The 22,536-nt window shown below is 36.8% G+C and overlaps 1 protein-coding gene across 1 annotated transcript in view; it reads left to right on the forward strand.

The window, feature by feature from the left end:
• Rbfox1 (RNA-binding Fox protein 1) overlaps window positions 1–22,536 on the forward strand; it is an 80,055-nt gene that overhangs the window by 17,545 nt on the left and 39,974 nt on the right. The window contains exon 2 of the mRNA XM_089843830.1: window positions 8,925–9,611. Coding sequence (XP_089699956.1) covers window positions 8,925–9,611 — 687 coding nt within the window. The remainder of the gene's footprint in view (window positions 1–8,924; window positions 9,612–22,536) is intronic.

The raw sequence follows: 22,536 nt of genomic DNA on the forward strand, positions 1-22,536 counted from the left end.
TTGTAGGTAATATTCGTATTGGTCTATTGCATGTGGATCCAAACTTCCAAAGACGTTAGATAGGGCTGGAAGTAACCAGTCCTGCAGCAAATTTAGTCCGTATTGTTTTCATCTTTGTTGTCCACATAGCCTACCTGTATTTGTTCCGTTCTGTCTTTTGAAAGGGTCCATCTATATATTGGGTAATCGCGCGCCCCAATTTTCCATTTGTCGCCTATCGCGTTTAACTGCGGAGAAGTTAACTCGAAATATAGGGCCTAGTCTTAGTGTAGACCAAGGCGATATTGTTACTGTATACTGTAGAACTTATTACGTTAGACTAGACCTAACTTTGCGTGGCGGGATTTTTTAGACGTCGTATTTGGCTCCAGCTGTTCTTTCTTCATAATAGTGACAAATGACCCGCCTTATCTGCTATTTTCCCCCTATTTTCCGTCCTATTTCGTTCGCCCTGGAACATTTTTATGTTTTTTTTTTTTTATTTCTTCTCTTTTCCCGCCATTTTTCCCTCAGTTCGCGCGAGCCAGTTCTGTGTTCCAAAAAAAAAAAAAAAAAAGGAAACTAGTGTAATATGCCAAGTTTATTCCCATCATGCATTTTCTTTCTTTACATTAAGTTAATATATTTTAGGGAGATTCCGTTATCGTAATGTTATTAATGTATGCGTACGTTTTAGTTTTTCTCTTTAAATTTTAAAGGTTTGGTAAACCCTTCCGAAGTATATACGACTTTCTATGTTGAAAATAAACGTAAAAATGTTATAACACAATCCCTTTAAAAAGATATGGCATTAGCTGGGCTGGAATTCTAACTTCCGTTAGTTTTGAAGTAGTTTACTTTAAAAATTATTCTCTGCCCCAATAAAACCCCCAAAAAACACAAGGAAAAGAACAAAAAAAGCTTGGAATTTTATTACTAAACAAATACACGTATACTTTCTCTTTGGCCACCAAGCTTGGAGAAAGTATTATGAAGGAGAGGTGACACTTGTTAAGAAATAGGCAAAGTTTTATCTTCGTTCGCGTGTTGCTTACTAAGATCAGGGGGCGCTGCCAGCGTACTGATTACCACTCCATTTACTACGTCCTTCCAGGTATCGTTACCCCATGAACGTGCCGAGCATTGGATCTATTCTTTAGCGTGTAAATTACTTTTATGCAGATTTCCAGTTAATATATTTTTCGGGTGCCATTTGGTGACATTTCTTCTGGTGGTAACGCCAACCCAAACATTGCGCTCTATTGCATTTCTATTCCCTCTTTTCAAAATAGTATAATAATCTAGCGTGTTTGGGATAATTTCGAATGCGACGCTTATAAAACCAAAAAGATATAAAATTACCCTCCCCCCCCCGTTATTCCTTTGTAAATGGTTTTTGTTCTCTGTTGCTATGACAACCAAGCGTCGCGCGTTAAAAAAAATTGGCGCGCGCTAGGTTTTCTCCTTGCAGGCGGTAAATCGAATCCTTATATCGTGAGAAACAGAAATTTCTCGCGCGAGCTGTACTCCGATACTATCCTTATATACGATATGATGCGATCCAGGTCCTCTTCGTCAAATATCCGCGTAGGATACACTGCAGTCTTTGCGCCAGTGACGCGTACACACCAGGGTTAAGGGAAGGGGAAAGATAGAGTACATTCGGTATACATTGGGGTGTAAAAGTCACAAAGTCAGGAACTACGTAATAATCCAGAGCCGCGTTACGTTTCGATGGGCTCGTTCTCCCATGTCTCGCTTTATTGTCGATAAAAGAACTTAGCTGCTGGGGGAAAAGATGGTTTGTATACCGGACCTTTCTCCTAGATGAAGAACTTTTATTTTTATTAGATCTTGCTGAGCCATGTCAATTTTTAAACCTTTAGAAAATGAAGGGTTGTACCAGAAGTATACTTCGAGAGAAGTGTACCTACCACAAAGCCGGCGGGGTAATTGTAACATGATTCTTCCCAACATCATTTTACATTTATTATAGCTAGGTTACTGAACCGAACCGAATCACATACGCGATAAATAGTTCCCTCATCATTACTCTATTTGCACCGTTGCACGTGGAACTTTGTCCCACGTCAAGACAATCAAGGTTTATGGGTTGATTGCTGAGGATTATACTACCGCAGATCTAAAAACATTTCTATTTGATATTATATTAGTTTACCCATTGGAAAGAGGGGGGAATATATTGTGTATAAACTTTCTGGGTCCTAAAAATAAACTGTTTATAGTTTGGTGGTGGTGGTAGGCCTTTGCTGCTGCTGGCAAAGTGGTTTTCTTCGTGTTTATTCGGCAAGGGAGTCGCCGCTCTCTGTCGTCTCGACAATGTCAATCATCTTATACTTGTAGCAGCGCGGCAACACAAACACAAAGCGGGACGAACGGGACGCACGCTACACTATTTTTTTTACCCACATGTCGTCTTGCAGTCCACTCGTCGGCCCCCGTTTCTGTGTGTATGTGTGTTTGACTTTGGATAAAAGTTTTCCAGAGGTCTTTATTTTGGTTTAGTTTATTTCCCGCCCATATTTATTGGTTTTATTGATTTTTTTTTCAAGTTTGTTCTTGATGATACAAGTAACGAAGGATGACCAGGCTAGGGAATTTACCCGTTATGAGCAGAGATGATAATCCATTACACTTTTATATTCAGTTTTATTGAATGATAAGCATCGAATAGTTTTTATCTTAATGACGTAAACATGACGTGTCTTGTCTTATATTTGTTTACAATACTGTATAAATTGAATTCAAGATATATTTATAGCTCAGCTTTTGAAGAAACGGTCAACACCCACTTACCAAAACAAGACTTGCTTGTGCTCCTCAGAATTACAAACACTCCATGATACATTTATATTTCTAAAATATGGTTTCGTAATTCAGCTTAAATACTATATATTTTTTAGCAATCTTTATCGCGTAATTTATTATTTTCCGTGCGTTTAGAAAGCGTAAAAATGTTTTTTTTTTTAAATCCAGCACCTGATTTGCATATTGAACGGCCGGCGATTTCTCAACTTTTCCACCATTACGTTCCATATTTCGGGAAAAGTTTTTAAACCCATGGGAGGAAGGTATTGGGCTATATAACTGAACTGATGAAAAACTAGTTTGAGGAGGAATATATATACTTCATCCCATGCATTTATGTCCTCCCATTTTACGTCATGGTAACTTATCTTATATAAAATGACTCCATATATTTCTTTAAATTACCATCATCATTTTATATCTTGGATTTACAGACCCCAGGCTTATTTTAAAAGAAATATCTAACTTATACTTTAAAAGAGCTTTATAAAGAATTTTTTAGAATTATTCGATATCTATTCTTTAGGTTATAAACTTCTCAAAAAGATTCCGTATAGTTTTTCCTTCTGAAACCCAACCAAAAATTATGTAATGACTTCATTATCCTTCAGTCTCCTAGCTGATGACCTAACCCTCGCGCTGGTGGACTTAACCACGGCCCGTACGCTGTTAATACATCACTATAAAGGTCAGGGGAGCATAGATGAAGCTGTCGTACTCCCCAAAATTCCATATTAAATCCAAGCTACCTCGCCTCATCTTCACTCTCTCTCTGAAGGGCATTGGTATGTTTTGGGGTTGCGCGAGATTCGAGAGAAGTTAAGTTAGAGGAGGAAGGAAGGAACGTTTTCACCACATTCTCGGGGAACTTCGTTTAATTTAATGGCGCGAAACTTTTGGCGGGTAAATTACACAGGGCTTTGCCTTAAACCCCCACGGAGTGGTTTTCAACTTTGCTGCCGCGGTGCATGCGATGCATGGTGTGATAAAACTACCATGGTATTAAACCACATCCAAATACTTCTCACTACCAAAAATACTTTCTGGGGTATTTTTAAACATGAAACTTTACAACAAGTCCCAGCGTGTGATGCCCGCATGACTCCCACGTGATCAGTTTAATGTTAATTAAATATCCCTGGTTTTTACCTTTGATTAAAAACCACGCGCGAGTATTTGGTATTATCAAAAGTTAATATGAAATAACGGAAAGTGTTTTGACAGTAACGAGACCAAAGCCTTTGTTGGACAAATTTAGTAGGAGGAGTTTTCAGAGAGCAATTCCCCCAAAACCGTATAGAAATCCCCCCAACAACCATTTAAATAAATAAATAAATAACAATATTTCAATTCCGTATTTTGACATTTTTAACGCCCCATTTACTTCCAAATGTGTGTTACGTAAATACTTAGTCACAAGCAATCAGGGTATATGGCAGCTTTCTTTATCTACCTAGTTAACATCGTGGTAATGTAACCATTAAGTTTCCGTTTGGGCAGGATATTAAAATGTATCCTATATTCTACAGTAAGAGCTAGGCTTACCTATAGGAACAAGTAGCCTGAGGGAGAAAATACCCAAAACCAAAATTCAGTCAGGTACTTGGGTTTAAACATAAATATGAAGAGTCAAACGAGATTGCTCGTAAAAATGATATAGGCGATAATTTTACTATGTTCCCAGTTGATACTTAAAATTTAGTACACTTATCCTTCGCCCTCTCACCTTACCTTGCTTTATTTAAATTTGAAATTTTGATACAGGGTGTTGGTAGGACGGATGTACCGTGGGATGGTTCTATGGGAAATCAATTTTGAGTTAAAATTATTCTGTGACCTTTTGACCTCTAAGTAAGTTATGGCAAAACATTTTCGACTCAAAATTGATTCCCATAGAACCTTCCATCTCATTGTACTTCGGTCTTCCCTTTTTTGGTACACCTTGTATATAATATATCAAGTATTTTAGAAACTTGTAACATAAATTTAGCCACTTGAATTCTTTAACTGAAGTGGAATATTTTTAAATTTAAGTATGACAATATATATAATTTTTAAATTTGACATTATCTTCTACATTCACAATTTTCGCCTAGGGCCTAACCAACCTAGTACCTACTTGCTGAAAATAGAAATATAAGAAGTCTTATACCTTTCATTTCGTCACGTTCGAAACCGTGTGTAGTTGTTTTCCCTCATTTTTATTATTATTTTTTAGAATTCAATACTCCCCGTCTTGAATACAAATTTAAGCTTTATTCCCATAAGTCCCTTGTCCCTTTTGAAGTATTCTTTTATGGTAAGAAAAGGCGGAATTTTGTTTTATGGCACTTATTTTTTTACTCGTCTTTAAATAAGGCTGCTCTCGATAAAATATACTATAAAATTATAATATGGTCTATAATATTGTTCACTTGATATTCGGTAATACAGTGGAAGGAGTTTTATCTTTTCCAATGCACGTGAACACGTGAGAAAGACTCGAGTTTACTCTGTGGTGTATTTCTATTGATAATACAATCGTGTTTGATTGTAGAGCAAGGTTAGGGTGAATTTTGGTGTGTATTACTTGGGAAAACAGTTTTTGGTGAACCATTTCCGTGTCATTTCCAGCTGTTGGGATTTTTATAAAGGGTTTATATATAGAAGTCTAACAACGCTTATGTTCTTTTGGGAGAGTTTTCGTGTCCAGCTTAATATCAAGCTATTAACAACAGGGTGATAGGTACTCTTTACACCGTATTTTTTCAAAAAGATATAGGTAAAGATAAGAGTTTGCGTGTACTCTTTAAATTGAGAAAAGGTGGTTGGTTTACAGCTATAGGTTTTCAATTCTTCCGACATTTATGTGCAACTTACAACCTTAGCACGTTGGAAACCACACGGAGTTCAGTTATCACTTCATGTTTAGTTTACTTTTGATTAGGTCCACTTTCATCAGTGGGTATTGCGTTTAATGCATTCTCTCATCTTGGATATATGTATACCGTTTCTAGCTGTCGAGTTTCCAAATTAAAATTTGTTTATCCGGGCTGCTTTGAAAAGGCAATCTTGTTGTATTATATTATTCGGCGGGCGTTTCCGGAAGGAAGAGGAACGAACTTCCTCGAGCTCCTCTTTTAATATTCCTATAGTCAGGCTTAGCTTAGATTGTTATCCTAAGGTTCAGCCTGCATGCCAAGGGAGGAACTTCGATATCGGATGGAGCCTTCTTGAGTGTGTTCTCTGAAATTGAATCCGCGTTGTACGTTAGTTCCTTGTTCAAAATTGGAAAATTTTCAATACTGTATCGAGAGTACTGTATTCTTTAAAACAATATTAGTCCTAAGGCATAATGTTCTTTCTTAACGGTTGCCAGGGTTTTGAAGATACTATATTTTTACTTTGAAAGAAATTCACTCGTATCTGCAATATTGTGAAAGATAAGATGATGTTTATTTTGATTTATATATATATATATCCCGTATGGGATAACAATGAATTTATTATATATATATATATAATAAATTCATTGTTATCCCATACGGGTTATCCTTAGATAAAGAAACGCGGTATTCCATTATTTTTATACGGTATCATATTTGAAACAACAACAAAGCCCATATAAGTCTAGCTTATTTTAATATAACCATATAGGCTACTGTTTGCCATTACTACCCACATATCTAAACCAAGCAACCAACCAACCAACCAACCGCCTTTGGAATCTTTTTAATGTATTTTTTATTAGGCTAGTGTCTCGACACAAAGCGAAATTGGACGTAGAAAACCCACCTGTATTGAATTGAAAAGAGGTAGATAGGGGGGGGGAATTAGATTGTACTATCGTGCATTATACTGCACGACATTTACATGACAGACATATGGCGCTTTCTCATAAGCTATCATCAAGTTTGGTACGAAAAAATCCAATAGCGTGTCAGTAACTTGGTATTCAAAAATCATTTTATAGAAATGTATATACTTGTAAAAGTGTATCGTGTATCTTGAATCTTCTTCCTATAGTTTTAATATAATATGCATATGTATATGTATGTATGTGTATATTAAATCTATTGTAATATATATATATAGTGTTGCACAGGTGGTCAAAACCGCGTGACTTCACACGTGAAAAGTGTATATATTTTTTATGGATGAATTTTCCCGTAGAAAACTGTATTGGAATAGAAGGGTTGATGTTCCTCGCTATTGCATTCTTATATGTTCGGTTGTCTATGATTGGTTTACTTAATTAGTAAACGTGACGTCTCATAATCGCTCCAGAAATAGAGGAAAATTTACGCAGTTGGTTTTAACAAGTACCTTACTCTTCTACTTTCTCTTCCAGTATACTATTTTCTCTTACGGAAAGGCGTTTTAGCTGTGAAACATATGAAGTATGAAAAAAATGGTTTCGCCTTCCTTCTTGGCTTAGACCATGGTATGGATGCGGTACCAATCAATCTGATATTGGAGAACTATAGGATATAGTGTACTAGCGCCTTAGCTGGCCCATTTAGATATTATATTATATAAGACTACTTTTTTTTCTATAGATTTTCCCCAGTATTGAAGAATATTTTCCGCTTGAAGCAATTTTTATTGGATTTCTTTTTTTTTTCACTCGATATAACGCATATTGGATTAAACCTTTTTTTTCTCTCTTGGCAACGTCGCTAGATTATATACGTTTTATGTATGAATCAATGATAGTTTTTATCGAAAAGGAGGTATCTTTTTCTTTACACCTTTCTGACTGCGTTCGATCATGCCGAACTAAACCGATTATATCCTGGGATATCGGGAGCCATTTAAAACGAAGAAAAAGAAAATTAAGTTACGGTTGAGGTTTTGAGTTGTTGGGAAACGTTATTCGAAGATGTATCTACTTGTAGCTGATTTTTAATACATTTTAAAAAGATGTTATTTAATAGAATTACCCTGGATGTTTGCTTCACCCTGAGCATAGGTGTGTGGCAGCGTAAACATTTCTACAGGGGCTATGGAATTTATAATGGTGTGAATTCGCCTGGATGTTGGCTTCTCCCGAATTAATTTTATGTAATTTGTTTCGCATATATTGAAGGGGGAATATTTTGGTGCCAATTTCCTACAGTTTTATGAAACTAGTGGATTAATTTTTTCCGATTCTTGATTCATAAATAATTTTACGTTTGCCTTTAATCTGTTAAATAATCTATGACGAAACTTGGTCGGAAATAATTACCAAAGTTAGATCTATAATGCAGCTATTCCCTGCGTTGTGTAATTGATGTGTCTGGTAATCGCCATGTATCTAATTTAGACCCGCGTCTAAACTCGCTCTAAGTTTGTCTCTTCCGGCTGGCCAAATCAAAGTAGCACTCAAACTCTGTTAGAGTAGTACAACCCCCTCCTTAACTCTCTTGTCTGTTTATCAAGTTCTGAGTAAGGGCTTCCCTTTTAACGACGAGTGTATAAATTTCCGTAGTAGCCGTCAAAGCGTTGCTAAATTGTCATCCTGTCTGAGTAATATAGGTTTTAAACGGGTGAAGACTAAACTTTTGCTCTTTCGGTTGGTTGGAGAGTTTGACCGGAATGTTCACTTGGCATCCACTGTTTGCCTATTTTTGCCGACGAAGTTTCGAAGCTTTGTAGGGTTATTTATTGACAGATGGTGCCCTTAGAACCAACCGTTAGGTTAGCAAATTGGGACTGAGGCAACCCCTACTAGAAGCTGTTATATTTTTGAATATCTACTAGGGATCGTATAAGTCAAGTGTAGTGTTGAGTCCCTCGGAAACTTTATATTTTAAGTAAAATTGGTAAAGGCTGGAGTTTAATGCAATCGTTCGGAGCAAATTAGCGTCCGACGCCTAGTTGGTGTTGGTGTGGACTTTAGCCATCCGGTTGGCCCTAGGTAAATCGTCTAAAAGGTACTAAAGAGTGAGGAAAGGCATCGAAGTACGCCGCTAGGTCCGATCGATAAAGCGCATGCCCCCTTTTATCCGGGTACGCGAGACCGAGGTTCCTTTATAAAGAGGCAGAGTTTCTCTCGGCTATCGCGCTTGTAGGATTCTATCGGAACGGGTCCAGTCGTTTCAGTCAGTCACTCAGTCCCGGGTCGGTCGTTTCTCTTGGTTTTCCCTAGATAGGATCGTCGGTGTATTATCAGTGACGCGTTTCGCGTTCTTGGAGGGCCCAGCGTCGTGGCCAGCCTCCGCGTTGGTTTAGCGGGCGCCTCGAGGCCCTTACCGCGAGTCGGACAGTTTAACGTCGCGACGGCTCGCAAAAAGACCAGAAAGTGGGTGAAAGCCTTCGCCACCTATCGGACCTTCGGATCCGTCTGGTTGACGTTCGGGAAAGGACGCGGCGCCAGCGAACGTCATTACGCGAACGGAGGAGGCGGCGGGGGCAAAAGCGTTTTTTGGCCGGCTGTTTCCGGCGGCGGGGGCGGCAGCGAAGGTCAAGCCTTCAGGCGGGCCAGTTTAAGAAGGCTGCGGCTGAAATTGCGGCGGCGCGCTCCTCGGCCGCCCGTCTCGCCTATCACGGCCGCCGCGCTGTCTCGCAATCCGCAGTATCCGCCGCATCGCAGCCAATTTCACCATCAACACCACTCGCGTCAACCGGTGGCCCAAGCGCGCGCGGTTCTACACCCGGCTCTCGGCACCTCGCCGTCGGGGGCGCCGGCCGCGCCAGGAACCTTACCGGCCCCTCCGGCATATCCACACACACACCTCCACCATCCTCACCAACCTCAACATCACCACCACCATCATCCTTTCGGCAAATCCGCAGCCACGCTTGGTTTCCCTCGCGGACCTCGCTGCTGTCTCTACACGGTGAGAATTAATCCCTCTCTCGTCATTTTACTTCCCCTTAAGCCTATTTTTACTTCCTTAACATATGCTACATTGTTTCTTTCTCAATCCCATCTTCGGCTTCATTACACTTCACACCATCACTTACAACGTATAGTTAATATCTTAGAGAAGGCCGCCATACATGTTCAATAATTTGAGTGGTCCAGATACGTCACTCTTTTAAGTTTTAAATTACTCGCGGTGCGCGATATCAGCCTTGTATTTAAGTATTATGGTTCTCTGATGGTACTATTCTTTTTTACCACAATCTCCGCAATGGCTAGAGCTCCCTTTTCTCTCGTTCCTTCCATGGTTTTGTAATAATATCGAGCTGAGTTTGTCGTGCGAAACCGTTCCGGCCCAGAAAAGGGCGTAATTACGCTAAATAGATCGAAGGCGGTGGCTGGCTCTGTGTAAGCGCCCCGATCGTATTAGCGAAAGAACCCCTTTCCACCCCTCCTTACCCCCAAAGCGACCACCTTTCTTACAACAACCCAACCAACAATCATTCCCCATGAATTTTTAAAGCACCAACCCCTCTGAGTAATCCACCACCAAACACAGAAACACATATGGAGTGCGTAAAAAAGAAATTTGTTCCTTATTCTCTCTTTCTTTGCTTGACCAATGGTCATTTTCTAAAAGCTAAATTACTCTGCTTAGTATTGCGCGCCTTTAACGTTAATGTTGTCGATCCAATTCTTTTATTTCTATTTTCCTTACAGCCTGGGAAAATAGTATAAGAACACTATTTATAAAATAACAGTTAGCCGTAGCGTTTTATTAATTTTTAATTGGGTATTTTTTTGTGTCGTTTGTAATCTTCTAGGTGTATTTATTTGCTCTGTAAAAGACATATAGGTAATACATAATAGAGATCGAGTGTGTTGTTATAAACATTATCTTTTCGTAACTATCCTATACACGTTGGTAAATATTGTCACTACGGCTAAACCATTTTTTTTTCTTGCTATTTTAGGCTTAGGCTTAGTAACGTTCATTTCGCTAGAAATAAATTGCACTGGGTTAATAAATAATATCTTCAGTAATGATATAGACTTTGGTGTTATCTTTAGCGTAAGATGACAACTCCATTCTTTATGACCTCTTTATATAAAGAAAAGTGCGTCGAAATACTGCCTTTTCAAATATTTACTACCGCACCAGACTTAGGCTTAGCATGAGATGTTTATTTCTTTTGTTTTATTATTATACAATTCTTCTCAATATTTATGTTTTAAGACTGTACATAGAAAATTCAACATCCTTTCTATTCTACTATATATAAATTTTTTTTATATTGTAGTTCACCTATAATATAGTATAAAGATGTGTTTTTTCTTTCTCTCTCTTTATTCAACCTCAGTTAAGCAGTGCCCATTTTTTTTGGGTGTGGAACTTTAGGCCTTACCCTTTTGGGGAGAATAATTTCATAAAAATGTAAATTTCCGTTCGCGGAGTTTGAATTCAGTCTGAAAAGGAAAATAGAGTCCCTGATCATTTCTTTCATGGAAGTTGGAAGTGAAATTGGGCAGCTGACTTTATTTTAGTAAAACTGTATTACAATTTTTTACCCAAAGTCCCAAATCTTTATACAGTTGCCAACGAATTTCTCAGGACCTTTTTATTGGGGGAAAAAAATTTGAAGTTTAGTCAGGGATAAAAATTTTGGGCATTTTTTTCAACACCGCGTCAAATTTTGAGTCGAATTTTTGCAGTTTTCTTCTGGGAAATAACTTTTTAAGTTTTCCTTTTTTTAGCCTTCATTAAATTTCGAAGATTGAAGTTAAGAAGTTAGCTCTTTGATTAATGAGCGTGTGAAAAATCGGATGAAAGGGTTTCGTTATAAAATGGTTTAATTAAAAACTGCCTAAAATAATAATTATCAAAGTTCTTATTAAGTTTTTTTTTCGCTTCAACTATATTTTGGGGAGCCTTTTTGATAATTATAAAGTTTCTAAAAGTATCTTTAGAGTAATTCAAATTATAAATTATTAATGAGATATTTCTAGAAATAAACGTTAATAATTAAGACCCTAGAGATTTTGGGGTAAATTCCGTAAAATTTATGTTTTTGATTTGTGGGTCGGTTTTGGTGGAATCTACTAGGAATTAAAACATGAAAGAAAAACTGATAATATTTTATTAAATAAGAGTAAAGTTTCTTCTTCATCTTAAAATGATTTATTACATTTTTATATAGTTTGTTAGCACCTTAAATTGAACCTTAGAAATACACCCAAGGTTCTAACCGACTCTATCAATACATCCACTTTATTTTCACATATATCGCTATTTTCTAAATTTCCTCACTATTTTATCTTTGAAAACACTGTCTTTATTAATAGATAGGCGTCTACCAAACGCAACCTTCATTCAATTTATGCTCCTATGTTCTTTATCGCGGTGCTGTCCGTGGGTATATATTTTAGATGGACAGATAAAGGGAGGTACCCTCAACTTAATGACTGTTTGAAAGGCTATTATTAGGTCGTTTCTCAATATGTTTTATGATAATTACTACCTATGGGACAGCACGACGTCAAATCATTTTTGTTAAAGGCTGATGATTTTTAAAATGCCTTGTCAGAACAGAAACCGTTCTCTCGAGAAATAACGTGATTTTTATTAGACATGTCGCGAGACATAAAGACGACAACGGTATTTTACCTAAGCCTAATCATAGCTATTGAACGAATATATCTAGAAATACAGGACCAAGGCTTAAGGGGAAATTTTTAACTTACTTAAAATGAGGCGTCGTCTGCTTCAGAGTCGAAACGTTTCAATATTTTCAACATTGAAACAGACGATGCCTCATTTTGACACAGATTTTCAAGTTAAAAATCGCCGGTTAAGCCTTGGAACATGCATCGGAAATAAGGCGGATTGAAAAATCAGTTTCAACCCAAACTAATTTAATTTAATTAAAATTAAACTTCTAGAATTATATTGTTAAGCCTATAATTATCTAACTTAATTTACCTCAGAGGAAATAAGTTCTGCTCGTGCACCACTCTCACGTAACTTGTAGGGTTTATTTTATTAGACTTGCCATCCTTCAATAATATGCTATTATTTTTAATACTAATTACAGTAATTAATTCTAGGAATTTATTCCCCCTCCCCCCACACCTCTATCCGCCTTTATTAAGTACCTGTATAAAATTACCTTTTATACATATAGTGTTATTCTTTTCCGCCCTATAGTAACACCCTATGGGATGTAACCTTTCTCTGGAAGCAAACCCGGCCCATTTTCGGATTTTTTTTTTCTTCTTTTTTCTCTTCCGTTTTTAATTTCTTTCATCCGGGTTATAACGGACTATACTCTGTGTAACCAGAGAGAAGAGAGAGAGAGTGGAAAATTAATCTGGAGTCTCAGAGTGTAGTGTAAACTCCCGTTTTAGCCCTCTGTATAATTAAGGTCCTGAACTTCTACCCCTGTTCTCTAACTTTAGCCCCTTTTTTTATTTCATTCTTAGAAGCAGGTTTTTTTCTTCTTTTTTTTTCGCTTGAACTGCTTGCTTATACATATGTACAGGGTGTTTCTGATAAAAATTAAGGGGCACTGTTCTTTGGGAAATCAATTTGAAGTCGAAAATTTTATTTTTATGAGCACTGTTTTCGAGGTATGATTTGAGTATTATATCTTTCCTGAATTTCCCTGTATGGATCTTTGGCAGGCGTTATCTTTAGAATAAGGAAGAGCTTAGCTTTACTTTGCAGCAGTTACCAGTTACACGATCCGCATTTTTAGCGTTTGAAAAACACAGAAAATCCCACCTAGAATCCAGGCATGGCCTACGTTACTTTTTTGATGTTATTCCATCGAAATTTGAATATCGGAAAATGTTTTTCCCTTAAACCGAGCTCGATCCCTACCAGGCGTTGAACTAAACTTAGGCCTAGTTTTTTTTAAAAGGCGCTTTAGGGTTTTGGTGTAAAAAGACTACGATAATCTACGTCTATAGGAAAAGGATTGGTGGTGTATATACATATTCGGGATTCCAGTGGCAGTTTAAGCGAGCTCCGCATTTGAATTTGAAATAGGTCAAACGCAACTCTAACTCGGGTTCCGAACTTCGACCCTAGAGAGATTTTAAAAGATGTTGTTACAAATCGTGTCCGTGCCCAGATATGTACGTACCAGTTGGGAATAGGAATTCGTCATTAGAGTGGTGTTTCGAACTCTGATTTTGAATGAGAAAACGTTTAGGTCCCAGTTGTATTGTACTTCTAGAAGTCTTGTTGAATTGCCAAGTACAGACTTTTCAGAAACGACCTGTATAAAGTATATTCGAGTTTGAGAACTGAATTTGTCCGAACTCATGATAAAATGGACCTAAATTCATGTTTATATTATTATTATCCGATAGAGGATTTAGATAGGGAATGACTGTGGCAAGTAAAGAATAGAACTTAGAGAATGGCTTGGATTTTTTTCTTTGCCATTTATTTTAGCTCCAAAGAAAAGTCCCTTCTTTTTTTACCAATGGCAAACCATAAAAGAAAATCTTTTGTCCACTATACCACGTCTCTGTCTTGCTTGGTCTGCTCGCTCTTGTATAATTCCAATTCCTCTTTCTAAACACGATTCTATCCAAGCCCCATTTCATCCGAATTTCAAATGTTTTCCCTTAGCGATAAACCCCTTTCTTTACTAACTTAAGAAAATGGTAGTCCACCCATATAGTTAGCAGCCAACTTTTTATAGCTAGCCCATTCTCACGATATAAAAGTAGGCTTATTGTAGGCCTAGAGACTCAATTTAAAACTTATTTTTCGTGATCTTTATTGGGGCCAGTAGACGTTTTAAAACCAGTAGACCTTTTGTTTAAAAAAAAAAAAAAAAAAAAGAGAGAGAAAATTTTCAAAGGGATAATGAAGCGTTTTTTTGTTTACTGGAGTATATTTTTATTAGATAAATTTAGCAACCCCCATTGTAAAGTATGAATTGGGCTTAAGGATTATTTATTACTGTTTTCGTATAACGTTTCCGCTAAATCCCTCCCTATTTTTCCAGACATTTTAAAATTACTTTCTTTTATTTTTATACCGTCTGAGTTTGTTTTAGATTTCTCAATTTTCTTTTGTAGAAATTCAACTTATTTTTCCGAAAACTAATATATAATACCTCCATTTAGATCCGTGTAAGATTAAGCCAATAGTCCCGAAGTTGCATAGAAAATTACTTCGAAAAGAAATTGTACATTTTATTAAATTAACAGGCTTGCAAATCACCAGTCTGGTTTAAAATTTAAATCTTATATTTTTCATTACAAAATCTACCTAAATCTTTATTTATTTTGTTGTTCAAGGAAATCTTTATGCCACCAATAAAGGATAGCTCTCTCAAAAGATGCAAGGTGTTTATTAAGAAATAAATGTTCGATACCATCAAGTTCCAAAGGGTAATTAATTTTTTTCGTAAACAGAATAGGCCGGCCCTTAATTGGCATAGTTTTATAAAATTATTTAAGTTCAGTTCAGTTCAGTTTCCGCAAAAGAAAAGAAAAAAGAAAAACGATTTCAAATTGGGATATAATGAAGAAGCAGGTATATCATGTTCCGAAAACTGATATTTTTAGTCTTTTAAAGGGTTTGAAATGTAACCCCCATTCCAAAGTAGTCGACCCTTAATCCCCATTCTGAAATTGGTAGAATTTTCCATCGTTACACGTATATTATTTCATCTTCTTCATCCCAATTTCTTCATCTCTCTCTCTCTCTTTCTCGACTCGGTTTTCCTGCAACACTACGATCGATATCTGAGATAGAGATAGAAAAAAAAAAGAGAACTCTGTGACTCCCTCAATTTTTTTTAATAGAAAAAATCCTTTGCCTCTTTCAATCCTTTAACATCTAGATTCTTTTTTTCCCCTTTATATTTTATTTTATTCATCTTTTCTGCCTGGCTTGGATCATTTCATTTCAATTCAGTTCTAGGAAAGCTACGTTGGTCTCTGGTTATGAATGAAAGTGTGAAGTTTTGATAAATAGCCTAAAGAACACAACCATAATTTCTTTACAAACCTTAGAAACACCCTGTATAGTTTTTTTTCTATAGTTTTACTCCAATCTCTCTGTTGCTCAACCCAGATAATTTACTGGAATAATAGAGTTTAAGGACATGGCGACATTTGACGCTTGCTTCTCTCTGTTTGCCACAATTTAATTCTTACTCAAGTTTTATTTTAACCTCCTTCAGCGTGTGACCATGAACCATGAACTTTGTAATTTTAAATATATATCTTTTAACTTTGTTTACAATATTGACCTCTCTTGACCTCAGTAACGCTATTTTGGCTTAGCTTATCTTCAGGCTAACCCTTCTCCCTTTTAATATGTCACAAGCTTGGAGGCGACTTTAGAATCTATTTAAATTTTAAGCTCCTTGGAGATTCAACGTGCGGGGCATCTGAGCAAATTAATCCTCACCCTCAATCTATAGACCTCTTTAGTAAAATCCGTACCCCGCTATTTACCAGAAAACGCTTCGTTTTATACTCTTTACCTTATCAAAGGCGTACGCGATTTCTCTTGGACGTTTATCCCGAAATAGACCATGTCCCGGGCCTTTTTCCTCCGATCTGAAGATATTCTTCCCCAATTCCCGATTTGTAAAATTTAACGAGACCTCCGCCCAAGTTCCTTCCTTTTTTAAGGAGTTGGGTGGGGGTGCAATGTCGAAACCTTTCTACTTCAATTTGTTCCCTAATTAGAAGAGTTTGTACCCTCCCCTTGTCTAACCACCACCTTCTCTCCTGTTTCCTATTCTCTTGAACTTAACTTTCACTAAAAGTTTTGGCCTCGCTTGCTATCCTTTCTTTCTTTCTTTCTCAGCTTTCGTCAAAATCTTTAGAAGACTAACTAACTAGGCTTTAAAAGTTAAAAATAATGTTAGGCATAGAAATTACCCAAAGTTTTCTGCTTACTAAGATAAGATAACTTGGCGAGACAATTTTAATTTCATTTTTTTCTTCTTCTTAGATATTTTAAAGCTAGCTAAGAAAGTTCCAACTAAACATATTTAGAAGTTTTGCAGGTGTAATTTTTCCATCCATACTGTTTAGTTTAGTTATTAATTATTTAGAAATTAACTGTAATTAACTGGGGTTGGTGGGTAAAGGTAAGTATAGGTTTTAAGTAGCTGACCCTGCATGCGTGGTTTAACTGTTTTCTAAAGATTTATTAAGAAAAATACACTTGAACCAACCCCAGTACGGGAAGAGGCTATAAGCTCCCTTCCGAAAATAAATGACTTAAGAGATTGTTGTTTGGCTTCCTAAACCTCTTTTACGTTCCATTCACGTGCAAGAATAATTTTAATACAATGATGGGTGGGTCCCAAGTAAACTTTTTTAAGGCAGGCGCCTGTTCAAACATTACTTTCCTCTAATATACCTGAACTAAGGAAAATTATCGCAGCATGGCGTGGCCTTACCTTTGATGACGTCTCTAACGCGGCCGTATCATTGATTTCCTCTTTCTAGTAATGTAATTTTAAACGGCGTGGGTACGTCATTCTTTCCTGTTAAATTTGCGTCTAGTTACACGGAGCGAAACTTATCCGCGAAGCTTTTCCATTTTCATCTTCTCTTACCATCCGTGCCCTCTCGTATTCCAGATGAGTTATTGTTCTTGGATGAGCACCTTGTATGTCTAGACCATCATTTTAGCTTATGTCCTCTTTTGAAATTCAGACATCACAATTCATCCTTTTAATCTAGCTCACTCCCCTTTTCCTTCCAAGAACTACGTCCGTCTAATATGCGTCATCTCATCTTCATTATTGTTTTAATTGGTGTGTGGGTTGAAGATATTTAAAACTATTCCTTAATTAATGGCAGACCTTTAATTAATTTCTCAACTGTTATTTGATCATTTTTGATAGTTTAATTATTTTAAAAATAGGTTTTTCAGAATTAGAATTTGAGTCCACAGTCGGGGTATAATTTCGTCTTAAATTTAGATTTTTCAAATGAGCTAGTTAAGTTGGTACTTCGGAAAATCCGGCTTTTTATAGATGAATTGGATAAATGGCGTATTATACAATATCGTCTATGGTCTATTTTTGATCTATTTTTATATACGCCCCTTTGTCAACCCGTCTTTAGAAACGAGTTAGATAAATGACATATTAAACGTTTTGACAATATCGTAATTACATGGCCTATATATTTGGCCTATTTTTTGGGGTTTCTTATAAAAGTCTACTCAGTCGTTTGTTTTCTATACAGTATTGTCCATTTTTACGCGATACCCCAAGGGGAGACAGGACGGGAAACGATTTGTTGACCCTATTCGATGGAAAAGAAGAGTTGAAACTTATAGAGACCGGGGGTTTTGGGTTATCTCTCTTTCTACTGTCCATCCTCAGTTGGTTGAGTTGCCATAGTGATGGCCGAATATTTAGGTCGTAAACAAAAGAGAATCAAGCGTAGTAGAAGAAAGGATATAAACTTCGCCCTTCCCTTTATATCGCTGCTATTATTTATATCATATGCATGGCGTTGAGAGCTATAACGTTTTCATTTTCCCTTCTTTTATAAGGATATCATTCTGCATTTCATGGGGAAGATTTAGGAACTTATTTTCATCTCTGTTCGGTCATAGAAGTTACATTTTCCACTCAAAATTTATTTCCATAGAACTATCCCACTGGCCACTGTATATACTTGTGTCGTCTAATTACCCACCCCTTTTTGGGAACACCATGTAGATATACTGGTATATACATATGCGTATCAATCCGCCATACCTTTGTCTTTGTTTAAATTACGTCTGAAGCTGCCATGCATACAACTTATTCAGCAGCGTCCTGGCTTTGCGTAACTTTCGATTAAAAGTTGAAAGTTTTAACGCGTCATAGAAACTTAGAAGCTTTTAAAAGGGATGATATGAAGTTTTATGATTTAATTTAGGTTCGAGCCCGGCCTTCTTAGTCCTTTATCTTTAAAGTGCATACCTAAGTTTTGAGACTATATGTATATATATTCTTAAAAGGTTCTCTTAACGGTGTTTGTTTTGGACTACACCGGAAGTTTAGAGCGAGAAGCTAAATTCAATCATCTAGAAAAGTTTCTTCCCATACTTTAATTCCTTAGCTCAAAAATCTGTGGTATAAATCAGTTTTATGAAAAGGGAAGAAAATTAGGCTTAAGGAGGAAGGGTTCACGGAATTGAGGCGTGGTCGTTTTTTTTTTAATGTATTTCGGGCACGAGTTGTATATTCTAAATCGGAGTTTTAACAATGTTGCAATATTTCCTTTTAGTTTATCTATTATTCATTCTTGTTTGTTACCGACTCCAGCCAGTAACGGTTTAATCCGGTAAAGGTTTAATCCCGTGGTATTTTAATGAGACCGTGCTTGGAAATTTCTCAATCTGCTAAACTAAATTTTGCAAAATTTGGTATCGCTAGCCTAGGCCCCTTACAAAATACAAACAAACCTTCATTAAAATTCATCGGCTTTCGGAAGAACTTCTTCTTGGGTTTTATAAGTAAGCTCCGAGGGTACTTAATTATTCCGGGGGATTCTTTTCCATCTTATATCTTCAGCCCTGTATTGTCTTTAACCCGTGTAATGACTTCATTTAAATAATAGCTGGCCAGAGTTTATAATACGAGAGTGGGCGGATTTTAGTATTAAAGGGATCCACCTTTGCCGCCTTTCTTAAAGGTGGTTTAATGCATGTAACATCAATTCAAACATCCAGGAAATACCTTTTGAATGATTTTAAAATTCAAATTAGTTTGAGATTTCTTAGGTAATTTGAATTTAGCACCTCCGACCAATCACGTAACGCCCTACCTTCTCAACAAAATTCCCGTGGCGCGCGTGCTCCATGTCGAATGAAATTTGGCGCGCGATTCACGAGATATAAAACGTGTCACGTGAATTTTGTTAACAAGAAGGCAAAATATCACACACTTTAATTATCCACTCCGTCTCCTAATAAATCCAGGATTTCTCCAAAGGCCGCGCTATGTTTCTTATTTTGGCATTAAATCCCTTCGGGAATATATCGGAATATTTCCAGCACTGCAGCGATAAATAGATAATGAGACCTTCCTTATACGGGCCAATTCTCAATTTCAACCTAACCCTAGAGTACTACCGAAAGTTACTTCACTCTTATTCTTAACTCCTCTTAGTCCAGATGAAGTTTAACTGATTGTATATATTAGTAAAAGGGTCGGTAGGGATTCAATCTATCGTGAATTTATGTCTAATTCCGTGGGCGTATCGGAATAGCGTCGTTATTAAGTATTAGGCTTAGCAAAGTCCACTAGCTCCAACGTTGTACCTTATATAATCAATTATGTCTATTCCCGAATCCCGTATATGTGTAAGTATGTACATATAGCTTCTGTTTCCTTAACGATAAAGTTTTCGTGCTTGTAATATTATCAATATCTTAATTAATAATTAAACCCTACTTTAGACTTAAGGTAGGTTATACGTTGTTGAATTTCAAAACTCGGGCCTTGGCTCCAAATTTACCAAAATGGCGTAACTCATTGTGTTAGTTTCAGTAAAGATTAAAGGTTTTGCAAATATTAATTTTGTACCTTTTAAATTTTTTATAAGCATTCTTAATTTAGATTAAATGGAGATTGGAGAAGGTACGTTTAGAATTTTTGATTATGATGTTCTCTCAAACTCAAATCCTTATGAAACTTTAAATCAACATACATAATTAAGATGAAGATATCCAGGCAATTAAGCTCTAATCTAATTAGTAAGGAGTTTGAATTTTAAATTAGAATATTAATGAACTTAGGTTATCGGATGAAATATGTCAAACGTTACACAGTAACCTTTATTTAAAATTAATCCGTCATCGGTTAGTTTGTTCTACCCATTAAGTAATTACACTTTATAAGAAAAGATAACATTAAACCATTATCTGAAAGATCGCGTTTCTTTCGCTCCATTAGCCATCCAGGAGCAAATACATCTTTAAATATCTTTGTTGTTATAAGCTATCTTTTATGTTTCATCAAAACAGCAAAACATATCGGTATGGTATGTTTACTCTATTATCTTCAATTGCTTTCTGTTATCCGTTTGTGCCATATGCACTTTTTCCTAAACATATATAAACTTCTATAAAAAAAAGTGACCGGGGGTCATTTACGCTGGCCGTTATTATCTTTTGTTGAAATCCCTCTTCCCTCCCCCAAAACGTTTTCTCTCCTATTCGATAAGGTTTGACCCCAGTTTAGCTCTTGGGTTATCTTTCTGGTCAGTCTGATGACGTTTAATATCATATGGGAGGGGGTTGGTTGTATATTGTGGGATAAAACTGACCCAAACATCATACCACCACCAACACCGTCAACACGTCTGACCATTAAGGTATATGATGTTATATTTCGGACGTATTTAGTGCTTCCAACATTTTTTTCTTTCTTTCATTCTTTCTATGTTATAGGTCATTATCGCTAAGCCTTAACTCGTAAAAAGAGGTATATCCCAGGACCTTTTTGGCCCCAAAAAATATATCTTAACAAATAATGGGAGGAGGAGGAGGGGTCAATAGTCAGGAGGACTACTAGTAAAAGGGGGGTGGAATGTTTGACCGCCCAAATGATGTCCAAATAACGAGTTTCTCCTTGGTTGAGTCCGGCGCTACGTCCGTCGACTTTTATCGACCATCGAGAAACTCGCTCGCTTGCTAAGGTTGACCGAGCTGACATCGTGTAACTTTGACCGCCAGGGTTTACGTAATGCGCTTTAAAACTTGTTTTAGAAGCTGGTTCTTTTTTTTCTCTACTTGATACGTCTAGACTTAATGGTAGGGTCGGGTCCGAAGACTTTTAAGTTAAAACCTAAGCCGCCACAAACGTTTCCCGAACAAGTAGACGAAATTTGGTGCGGAAAAAACGGTTTTTGTTGAAACACAGTTACGGAAGTTTTTTGTGTTAGTTTCAGACAGGAAGAGGTCTTATTTGGTTTCCCAGTTTCCTTATTTGAGTTTAGTCTATCTTTCATTAATTAGAAGTTTATTTGAGTAACGTGACCTAAGGTATTCGAGGCATCAAGTCCGCCTTTGACGGTGGTAGGATTTCCAGTTAAAAAAAAAAATAAAATATTTTTTAGATAAAATATAAAATTTTCTTGACTGACTTACAAGTTGACCAGGTGTTCCTTAAGAAAACCTTCTTATAGAAGAACTCGCGTTTAGCTTATAAGAAATGCAACAGGTGGAAGTATGGTATACTATTTTCTGTTGAATATGGAGAACCGAAGACCATACTTCCTCTCTCAATTCAACCTAACATAACCTAACCACATCTGTTACGAACCTTAAAATAACTTCAGTTCATCTTGAAGATGAAGTGTATATATTCTTCAATAATATTTATTGGAATCTGGAATACTTTATTGTAAGGATTGTTAGACTAACAAAATTTGTCACTTTTCTTCGATGACACATTCGTTCTTTACGCGATTCTGGGTCCCTAACTGAGTGTTATTTTTAGTAACTTTGGATAAAAAACGGAAGGAGGGGTGGGGGAAGAGAAGAGAGATAGTTGATGGTTTTAGACGTGCATTGAGTTATGAAACGCTGGGTGTGTTCAATCGCTGACAAGAGTAATAATTCGTCGACGGAAATGATCTCATTATCTCGCAACGTCTCCTCCTTTGAACTCGACGCTTTGCGTCTCTCTCTCTAGATACTAAATCCGTTCTTTTTCCTTTTCCATCTTTACTCGTCATCCACACCCAGCCATTTTAGTTTTTATTCCCTATCGTCTGTCCCCTTCCTCTTTTGGAAGGACTTGACGTCAATCAAGTCGAGCTAGAGTCCCCTGTTGGCGACGTGTACGCCCGGAGAAACTTTAATACCTTTAAATCCCTATTATATCTCAATCTCTTATTTTTTTACC

The sequence above is a fragment of the Phalangium opilio genome, unplaced genomic scaffold (genome assembly GCF_054372755.1).
Source record: "Phalangium opilio isolate 3A_F unplaced genomic scaffold, DU_Popi_V2 ptg000070l_1, whole genome shotgun sequence".
NCBI lineage: Eukaryota > Metazoa > Arthropoda > Arachnida > Opiliones > Phalangiidae > Phalangium > Phalangium opilio.